This window comes from Saccostrea echinata, unplaced genomic scaffold (assembly GCF_033153115.1).
Source record: "Saccostrea echinata isolate AGI-Se365-2 ecotype Australia unplaced genomic scaffold, CSIRO_AGI_Sech_v1 ptg000054l, whole genome shotgun sequence".
NCBI lineage: Eukaryota > Metazoa > Mollusca > Bivalvia > Ostreida > Ostreidae > Saccostrea > Saccostrea echinata.
Window position 1 is genome coordinate 59,026,161 of NW_026889803.1, and position 11,299 is coordinate 59,037,459.

At 33.8% G+C, this 11,299-nt stretch overlaps 1 protein-coding gene and 1 long non-coding RNA gene across 2 annotated transcripts; both read right to left on the minus strand.

Moving 5' to 3' along the window:
- Positions 1 to 857: 857 nt before the first annotated feature.
- LOC133172392 (uncharacterized) lies at positions 858 to 1,715 on the minus strand. The gene is made up of 3 exons (XR_009718937.1): positions 1,590 to 1,715; positions 1,260 to 1,449; positions 858 to 1,013 (listed from the first exon to the last, which is right to left on the minus strand). It is a non-coding gene; the product is annotated as an uncharacterized LOC133172392 (long non-coding RNA).
- Positions 1,716 to 2,206: 491 nt separating this feature from the next.
- LOC133205054 (von Willebrand factor D and EGF domain-containing protein-like) lies at positions 2,207 to 5,186 on the minus strand. The gene is made up of 6 exons (XM_061340795.1): positions 4,980 to 5,186; positions 3,775 to 4,158; positions 3,529 to 3,678; positions 3,092 to 3,298; positions 2,389 to 2,594; positions 2,207 to 2,306 (listed from the first exon to the last, which is right to left on the minus strand). The coding sequence occupies exons 1-6, from the start codon at positions 5,184 to 5,186 to the stop codon at positions 2,207 to 2,209; spliced, it is 1,254 nt and encodes a 417-aa protein (XP_061196779.1).
- Positions 5,187 to 11,299: the final 6,113 nt, after the last annotated feature.

Below are 11,299 nucleotides of genomic sequence, written 5' to 3' on the forward strand. Positions count from 1 at the left end.
AAAAATGAGACCCAAAGAAAGGACCTGTGTCAATGGATATACCTGGTAAATATGAAAGCTCAAAAGTTATGGTCAAGGTTAATATTTTCTAAAAGTGGGTCAAACTCCAAGGTCAGGGTCAATAGGTCAAAATTAATGGTATGCAGGTGAACAATTTGTCAAAAGAAATACACATGCAAAATATAAATGCCCTAGCACGAACTGTTCAAAAGTTAAAGCGAAGATTAACGTTTTTCAAAAGTAGGTCAAACTTCATGGTCAAGATGAAAAGGTCAAAATTAATGCAGTATTGCAAAGAAGGACTTGTTACAAGGAATACACCTATAAAATTCGAAAGACCTAGTACTAACTGTTCAAAAGTTGAAGGGTTTTTTTAAGTGGTTCAATCTCCAGGGCCAAGATCAAAAGGTCAAAAATATTTACACCCATGGTAAGGTCACAGTAAATACACATGTGAAAAATGAGAGCCCTAGCACCAACTGTTCCAAAGTTATAGCCAAGGTTAAAGTTGGGTAAATATTTGCAAAAGTTGGTAAAACTCCAAGGTCAAGGTCAAGAGGTCAAATATGTTGGTATATATTGGTACCCAAGGGAAGATCTTGTCACAAGGAATACACGTGAAATATGAAAGCCATAGCTTTAACCAATCAAAAGTTATGGACAAAGTTGAAATTTTTGCGGACAAACAGACAGACAGACAAAGACAGACAAACAGACAGACAGACAGACTGAGGGACAGGGCAAAAACTATAAACCCCCGAATCTTCTATTACTGGGGCATAAAAAATACATGTTAGAGTTTTTGAAATGTATTCCTGGTATTCTTACCTGAAAGTATTCAAACTTTGCGGTAACATTCTCCACGTCAAAAAATCCCATGATGTTCGTTTTGAGACACTCCCTGGAACTGATATCACACAATCCATTCAATGGTAGGAAAAAATCTTTTGGGGGAACAGTGAGTTTTCCAGAACAATCGGAACCAAGAAAACCATCAAAACACGAACACGTGGCTAAAACAAAAATCATAAAATAAGTTTACCACTACATTACAGACCGTTACCAGCTTATTCTTTTCGTATTTATAAGAAATGCTGCTATTTTAAAAATAATATGGTGCATATTTATTGAGAGTAGACTAAAAACCAAAATCCCGAAATAAGATAGATCGTTACCTAAGTATTTCCTCTCTCTCTCTCTCTCTCTATATATATATATATATATATTCTATTCATAGTGGATTCTCAGATAGAAAATACCATTCACGCATTGTCCATTTCCGGAACAGTTGCCAGGACATAAAAATGATGAAATATAATCAAAGAGAGTCAATCCATTGGTTTCAGACGATTGGTTTACGTAAAAAACTTCGTTTCTCGTTGCTTCTGTCAGACAAGAACCTTTCAGTGTATCTAAAGTGTCTTGTATGAAAGTCGTATTTCCAGAAATCTTAAATGTAATGAAAATGTCATAGAAAACTAACATAATTATGTAAATGTCATTTATAAAACAACCCCTCCTTATTTAAAATTTCAAAATTCACAGATTCCTAAATTATACACTATTTTCATTACAACATAAATTTATACCTTTATATCTGCGATACATTCATCAAGAAAGTTTACTTTACTGATGTTGACCAGTCTGTTACAAACATCTACAGCGGGGTCAAGGTCAAATTGTTTCGAACAGAATTTTATCGCCGATGTTTCATTCCAGCCATTTATCCACTTTGCAACCTTTAAAATATGAACGAAACGCATAGATTGTTTAATATATAAAAGATTTCAGTGACTTTTTTCGTCTTGATATGTAAAATGTATGTGTATCAAAATAAATATTTTGTAAAATGTATGTGTATTAAGATAATTGTTTGCCATTTGGACAAATATATGTACCTCTATAACAGCAGATTCGTTGTAATCTGTATCGTATGTTAATTCACTTTCTATATCCACATTATCTGTATCGTCTGTTGACCTTCTTTTGCGATCATCTGAACATGAATTCAACTTTAGAACAGAGTTACCTCCCTCGCATAATTGACTTGGTGACGTCATATTACAATGAACTGCATTTGGTAAGGAAAACTGGTAAGTATCTACTGGTCCACTCTGAGCGCATGTGCAGTAAGTATCTCCAGCTCTATACCTTAAATGTCACATAATTGATCAGGCATATTTAAGAAAAAAACCTGTTATCCTTCCTAAAATTCAAAACCACTATTAAATACGTACATCCATGATGTGCCCAGATAAAATGACGAGGACATTGAAAATAAACTGTTATTAGAATCCATTGAAATTCTGCAAAAGAGAAACATCTCTATAAACATCAGAGTGAAATATACCAAAGCAATTCTGTTAACATAAAAAGAAATTGTTCTACCTCCATGACAGTGCGAATGTGTTGGGGTCAGTGGGATGGCTACCGTCTTTTGGGATGAAGTCATCAGATGTATCGCCATTAGTAAATCCACACAAACCTAGGGACGACTCAATGTCTGACACAGAAGCTCGGATCCTCACACTCCCGATAAAGTTATTCCAAGATGAGATGTAGAAAGAAACTTGTGTTCCAGATGGGAAGGTCACCTTTTAGTTTCAAAGGCCAAAATTTAATTTCTTTAAATAACTTTTAACGCGCTATTTGATTGGATAGAAAAGAAATGAATGCATACGTGTATCCATCATAATATTTACGCCTACCTCAGAATATGATCTGCCACTAAAAAGTACCATTCCACTTAATGTTATATTTAAAATTTTTGAATAACATTTTTGAGAGTAAAACGTCTTATTTTTTTTCTTAATGAGAGAGAATTAAATCATGAGGAATGAAAAAAAATTAAGTTACGCTCGTAAAGGTTGGTTTGGAACGGCTAAGGCTTTTTGTTTTTAAGTAAAACGCTTCTAGGTTTACGAGATGTAAACTGTCCTTACACATGATGTACTCAAGGAACTTGTAACTATTCATTATTAAGGGATTCCAATTTAAGACGAGTAAGCAGAATTTCAGCCATTTTTAAAAATAATTAAAAAAAATTGAGGCTTTAGTACATGCAATATAAAGAAATATTTTCTTTACTTACAGTGTAATGCTTTCCAGATTTCACAATTTGTAGGTCAGCAGCTTCACAAAGGTACTCTTTTTCATATGGAACTGCGAGCATTTTGGTGTTCTGTACCGAAATTATTTCACAGGTCCTGACGATGTAATAGCTAAATCCATTTCTGACTGCTACTCCACAGTTGCATGTTGCGCGCCTTGGGACACATTCAGAATAAATAACATGAACCTGAAATGATTAAAGATGGGATCTGTTTTCAGTGGTTAATTACATTCATAAGAAACAACGTCAGAGTAGGTACCTGCTTAAAACTATTATAAATTATAGAGAACAACAACATTCTGAATTGAATCACGGATACAATAACGAAATTTAAGAATGTTCTAGAGGCATTTCGTGTTTTACGATTTTATAAAGAATAAAAGCATGTAATAAAAATAATATTCTTTGTAGATTACCGCATATGGTAATGTTTTGTGCTGATATAAAACAAATATTCCTGTTCTCTGGTTTTCCCAGGGCAGTCCATCAAATGTCGTCATATGTGGATCATTTGATGATATACACTGACGACCGGTCACCAATATATCCCGGTCAACTACTTTCACCTACAAGAGATTATTATAATGGGCAAAAACATTTACAAAAACATTGAAATGTCAGCATACAAAAAGGTCCATGTATTAATGAAAGAAATAGAATACCTCTATTCCCCCAATATTGAGATTGTCCCATATTCCCAACGGATCCATGGGATTCCTTGTTGACGCTATGTGTAGATATGTAGTCCTGTAATTGTAGTTAATCATGCCATCTACATAACCTGTCACATTTATATGTACACTTCTGTTCCCCCAGTCTCTAAAGTTAAACGTCACCCCACAGGGCTGGTTAGCCATGGCTATCCCATTGCTAGCCATCCCATTCCTACAGCTATCCTCTAAAGGTGTCCACACAAAGAAGTAATACGTACAAAACGCCTCTCGCATTTCTTTACTTAACGATAATGGACAACTGAATGGTATGGTGCTGGTGAGTTTAATCTGTGACCTGACACCCTCCATGACGTAGTATTTATTTTGTTCTGGCTAGCATGCAACAAAAATTAATTATTTTACAGATCATGTTTTGCAAAACTGAATGCCAATTGAACATGATTTGAAAGAAAGTCACCGAAACTATTCACCAAAACATGATTTAAAATTTAAAGTTATAAAAGTTACATAATGTGTGTACCATAATTCCGGCATAAAAATTTGGGCTCCTTTGAAATGAACCAGAGACAGATGCTGATGGATCGTATGCTCGTACGGCACATGCAACCTAAGCAATATGTATACCAGGTGAACAACTGTCGAATCAAAATATGTAAAAAAAAAAAAAAAAGTTAAAATGATCTCTGACTTCTTCAACATTGTTATCCTCATACTTTGTTTCTATGTTCAAACATTCAAAAGTCAGTGGAATGCAGAAGTTTCTTTATTGTTTAACGTCACTTTCGAGAATTTTTTACTCATAAGCATATGGAGACGCCACCACTTGCCGGTGGAGAGCTGCAAATTTTGACCTATACTCGGCACTTGGGGCCATTGAGTAGTAAGGGATCTTTTTCGTGCCAGCACCTACTGCGACACGGGACCTCGGTTTATACGGTCTCATCCGAAGGACCGGTCTCCACGTCCCACAGTGGGATTTGAACCTGCGACGTAAGGATCTACTCCTTACTCCGCGACTCTAAAGTAAATGCTACGGAATGCAGACGTACTTCTTTTCGCCATTTCATGGAATTTGGATAGATATTACAATGTTAATCGTGATACTTCTGAAAGTAAAATACTTATAAAAGTTCTAGTAAACGACAGAATCCCTCAATGTTTTCCTTAAGAATGCTAGATCCAGACAAAATTACCTCGAAATTAAGAGAATAGTTTCCTGTCCAGTTAGAGGGTCTTAGAGCTGTAGAATTTAGTTCAGAAAACGATAAAGCGTTTGATGCTGCCCAAGTCAATTCATTGTCATTGATAAACCACGACACGTCATAAATGATGTCACCTACTAGAGGTGGAAACGTACACAAAAACACTGGTTCCAGGTAACCACCGTCCTTTGATTCCATCAAGACTGGTTGAACCTCTGAGTATGTTTTTAAAAGACTATCTGTAAAGTGTAAATATGTAGTAGATTTTATGCTAGAGAGAGAGAGAGAGAGAGAGAGAGAGAGAGAGAGAGAGAGTTCTATGCTCCATACTTCTTATGACAAAAGTTTGATTTTCACTGGTTTTGACCACATGTAAAAGAATATTAAATGATTTTTAAAAAAAAGGTTTGTAAATATGAAGTAGACTTTGATTGTGTTTAATTACCTTATCCGAATATGTGTGTGTGTGTGTGAATGTGTGTGTGTTGTGTTGTGTAGGTGTGTGTGTGTGCGTGTGTTAGGAAGAGAGATATTTTACCTTTACTTGTAACAGGTGTAGTTTGACTTTCAAATGTTTCTGCCACAGCTAAAAAAGTAGAAAATAAAAGATATTCTTTAATTATGAAGTAATTTTATTTTCAAAAATGTGTATGTCCTGTTAGAAGAAAACTTGAGTCTCACCCAAGCAAAAATCAGCATTCTCTTTCTTCATGTAGTATTCCATATTGAAAAAAGTATAAAGGTAAAAATTTCCACAGTTAAATATCCCCAGTAGACCAGATGGAATCAAATCTACCAATTTCTTCTTATTTGTAGTAGGCATAGTATCTAAAATAGAAAAAAAGAACAATTAGTTAAGGTTTGACAATATCTCTCGTCACGATAACTCAGTCGGTAGAGCGCTCGCTCTGTGATTGGAAGGTCTTGGTTCAGGTCCCCTAAGTTGAGGAAAAATAGTTAGCATCTGTTCATAGCTAAAACGCTCAGCATTTTGAAATACAAGTTGCAGGTCTTTCGAATGAAACCTCAATCCGGGGACCCTACTCACGACAGGCGTTAGCACAATTAGAATCCCTCAGTGCTTAATGGCCATGAGGTCTAGATTGGAAGCCCTTCACTGGCATACCCTGACGTCTCATGCGAGTAAAATAACCTTCCAGAGAACATAGATCAGGAATCAATCAATGAAATATAGAGATAACGTACATTAATCAAGTTCAAATGTCCATTAAAACAATACAAATCGGGAGCAGAGTATACGGACCTCTAAAAGCATCAGAGGTGGGATCAGGTACCATGGAGGAATAAGCACCCCCGGTCACACACGCCGTGTGCTCTTAGTCATGATCGAGTAAACGGAAAAAGTGAGTAAAAATGGCCTTACAATTAGTATGAAAAGCATCAGTCAGCATTAATGATAGATGCTATTTGCTGACAAGGTCATTTTATCGACCATAGAACTTGTAAAATTTTGACTTAAAACGAGACTGATATCCTTGTTTCATCAACTTGTTTGTCAATAACAGCCAATAAAAAAACTTGTTTGTAAATAGCTTGTCTCGTTTTAGTAATTATTCTTAATTATTCTTAGCTTAACCTTGCGTATCGAATGAACTGGGATACATAAACTCCATATGCAGGTGATAAGGGTATATGACATAAATAAGGGAAGTTGGTGATAGAAAAATTAAAGTAATCACATTAATTATAAAGTTTTGCTGTTTGGATACTATTAACATATTTTCTAGTAAAATATCCAAGTATGAAACAGATGTGTCAGACTCTGTGGTATCTTTTATTTCAAGTTTACTGGGATATATCGAGTCGACATATGAATGGAAGTAACTATTGTTAATTGATAATACGTCGTCAATATGTCTAAATGTCGAGTTGAAGTTACAGTAAGTCAATCATTCACACACAGACACACACACTTGACAAATACCATTGATATAAAGCGATCCAGGACAAGAACAAGGCTTTGTTGACAACAATACAGAACTTCCGTTTGAGGAGACCAGTTTAAGATCATAAGTTATATACACTCGATAAATAGCTTTAATATCCTCCATTGTAAGACAAGCCTTGTTGTCAGGAACTGTGTATTTTGTAAAGGTGTGGCAGCTTGATTCGCCGATAAAAACTTCTGAAAAAATCATACTTATATCATAAGAAATACTTGTAAAGATTAGAATATTAAAAAAAAATACAAGTTATAATGTATCAGAAAATTTCTTTTGGTATAGTGTCTCTTTTTCGTAACATTTTTTCTTAAATAAATATTTAAGTTTTTTGTTTATGAATATTTTTCTTTATTTCTAGGTACACGTAAACTATCCTATCGCTACACAATACTTGAATATGTAAAACCTAAATATCTGGCGAACATTTGTAGTATTGTTCTGTTAAGCGATATCTTTGTATGATTAAAAAATGTTTCTGTGTTTGGCTGAGGGTAATTGTTGTGAACATGAATATGGTTCATAGACAGTTTAAATTATCAAATTGGTCAGGTATTGTATATGCGTGTGCACAATACTCAAGGATTCATTTAAATGTCTTTGGTTTATTATTACCAAAAGTTATAAAAGAATGACCTTGCAAATCTTTCCTTCTTTTGCTTTAATTAAGAGACCCCTAGGACAAGGAAGTTTAAGAAAAAATAATTTATTATAAGTCTTACTCACTGAAAATACCAAAAATGTTAAATTTCAAGTTGAATAATTATAATAGTTAATAAAAATTAATGCACATTTTTAAATTCAGAATACAATAAATTATTTGTATTTGAAAAGAGATTTCAAAGTATAATAATCGAACTATATATTTATATATTCATATTACAAGGTTCTATTTTACAATATTTAAAGCAAGAATATTACCGATGTCATTTGAATTACTTTGTAAGGATTGTAAATATTCGGCTCACAGTCTTAATATTCAGTTTTATTTTAGGAACATTAATAGTCTTATCGTAGCAAGACGGAAAAATAATCTATAAAACTATTAAGGAAAAATAATCTATTAAACTATAAAGATGTCATAAAAATCCCCAAATTTGGAAAAAAAAAAAAAAAAAAAAAAAAAAAAAAAAAAGGAGAACATGTTGTTAAATGTTCTTACGTTATATTTATTCAACCATAAGTTACTTTAAAAAAATAAATATTTTGCCTATCACTCTAATAAAATCAACATAAAAATAAATCAAAATGCAAAGATCAAAGAGACTCACCATTTGTTGAATTAAATATTACAATCAACAAAAACAGTAAAAAATGTATGAACTGAAACTTCATATGTCCAATGTTTGCGCAGTTCTCCATTGTTTTCTCTCCGAATTTTGTCTCATATTTTAATTTCACTTCATTCTGAAAGTATCACAAAATCACACTGTATATTCTACCTAGGCAAAGTTGTTCTTTTCAGTATGTGAAAATCAGCAGCCTTTTTACAAAAAATTCCATAGCTTCATAGTGCATCTAGAGCTCATTAGCTTTAAATGATATTTTTCTTTCGTCTTGTTACTTCTCATTATATTTTGGAAACTCTTTAAAAATCAACTCTCAAGACCAGTACCTTTAACGAGTAATGAACTGCATATATTTTAAAAATCTAAACACACTGGATTTCTAATTTTTCAAATTTTACACTTCAATTATATGCATTTCAATGTACATTTATGATTCAGAACTATTTTTTGGCACACAGTAAATATTATGGACATGTTACAATTATTCAATAAATATAGATAAGTAAAGTAAGTAATGAAAAGGTAAAGATAAAGATCGAACTAAAAAATACCCCTACAAACAACGCAAATTTGTGAACAAAGCATAAAACATTGACCCGTGTAAATTCCAGAGGTGGGATTAGGTGCCTAGGAGGAGTAAGTATCCCGTGTCGAGCGGTCACACCCTCCATGAGCTATATGTATGGATCAGGTAGATGCATTAATCCATGGTCAAATTTTGTATAAAAACAAAGGCCTAACAAATGATAGGTTGTATTTGCTTACAAGATCATTATAACGACCATAGATTTTATGAAAAGCTTACTTAAAACGAGATCGTTAAAATATCTGAAATATCAACTTATTGTCAATAGCCTGCTTCGTTTAAACATTGATCGTACTCAGAACATGCTCTTGAGTATCGAATAAGTTGGTAGATGAAATATATGGAGATAACGAACAGTATTCAAGCTCAAAAGTCCAGTAAACATCACAAAATAGGATAAGAGCAAACACGGACCTCCAAAACATCGGAGGTGGGATCAGGTGCCATGGAGGAGTGGGCATCCCCTGCCGACCGGTCACACCCGCCGTTTGCTCCTTGTCATGATCGGGAAATAATGGAAAAATCCGTTGACAATTCAGTGTGTAAATAATGGCCTAACAATTAGTATGAAAAACATCAGTCAGCATTTGACTCAATGATAAATTGTATTTGCTGACAAGGTCATTGTATCGACCATAGGAGTTACGAAATGATGACTTTAAACGAGACTGCTGATATTCTTGTTTCATCAACTTATTTGTCAATAATTTACCTCGTTTTAGAAATTGTACATACGTAGAGCATGCTCTTGCGTATAGAATCAACTGAGAGATATAAACCCCGCGTATGCAGGTGATGAAGGTATATTGCTGCATAAGTAAGGGAAGTTGACGATTGAAAAGTTAAAGTCATCACGTTTATCATAAAGCTTGGTTGTTAGATTACCATTAACGTCTTTTTCAAGTAAAATATCCAGATATAAAACAGATGTGTCAGACTCTGTAGTATCTTTTATCTCAAGCTCACTGGGATCTATCATATCGAGATAAGAATGGAAATAACCATTGTTAATTGACAATACGTCGTCGATATATCTAAATGTGAAGTTGAAGGCCAAAGCAAGTGTTTTCTTCTTATCACGTATACGATTTTGGACAAATTCTGCTTCATATGAATACAAAAAAGGTCTGCTAATAACGGGGCACAATTGGTACCCAATAGATTGTTGGAAGACCTGGTCTCCAAAAACCACATAGATATTGTCAATCAGAAACTCAAGCATCTTTTTAATGTCAACTTCAGAGTACTTGTGTGTACAATCAGAATGTTTTTTAACAAAATAATTTTGCAAATGACCAATGACAAGGTAAGTAAATTTACGAGTTCCATTTTTATTGAAAAAGCAGCTGTCAAGGATATCAAAAAGCCTGGATTTTAATTTATCGTGGGGAATAGTTGTGTATAAAGTTGAAAAGTCGTAAGTTTTTAAGCTGTTGATTTTGGTAAAATCTTGTGATTTCAAATTTTCCAAAAGTTCCTTGGAATTTTTAAGTATCTACATCTGATTTACACCACTTCTCGAATATATTGTTGCACAGTACTATTGAAGTTACCCCTTCACTACTGTTAATATCTTAGTGAGGAGTAAAGAAAGAGGCTTGGTAGAACATTTACTGGAACCGGATATGTATCTTTGTTTGTAAGGATTTTTATGAAGTTTCGGAATCCAATATAGATATGGTAATTCAAATTCATTTTGGTTGTTTGAAATATTAAAAATATTCAAAACTGACATATGATTTTGAAGAATTTCTTCCTTAGAAAGAGAACTATGAGTATAAATTGGATTACCACTTGAAGAATTAAATTCAAGTTCCTCTAAAATACATTTAATATAATAAGTCTTATAAACAAAGACAATGTTGTAAACACCATATACAGGTGGAATATTACTAAATAAATAAGGAAAGATGACGATGGAAAGCTGAAGTCATCATGCTTGTCATCCAATTTAGTTGTTAGTTGGCCCTTATCGTCTATACATGTAGTTAGTAAAATATTCAAATATGAAACAGATCTGGCAAACTCTGTGGTGTCTTTTATTTCGAGTTAATAATAATAATTTCTAACAAGAGGCCCATTGGCCACATCGCTCACCTGAGCACTGTGGCTAGTAAAAAAGCAAAAATCAGTTCAGTATTGAAAAGCTTTAATGCATAAGTGGTCCCGGCCTACTCCTAAAAAGGGATGGGGGGGGGTATGATTTGAACAAAATTGAATCTACTTAAACTAAAGATGCTTACATATTTCTTTGTCTGCTACTTTTTTTTATTCCTACAGTTTTGAACTTTCATTATGGTCCCACCCTACCCCAGGTGGTCATGGTTTGAACAAATCTGAATCTACACTATCTGAGGATGCTTCCATATAATTATGACCAATCATAGCTTTGCTGTTCTGGAGAATAAGATTTTTTCCCTATGTATTCCTATGCATAACTTTAATCATCAATTGTGGTCCATCCTATCCCCAGGA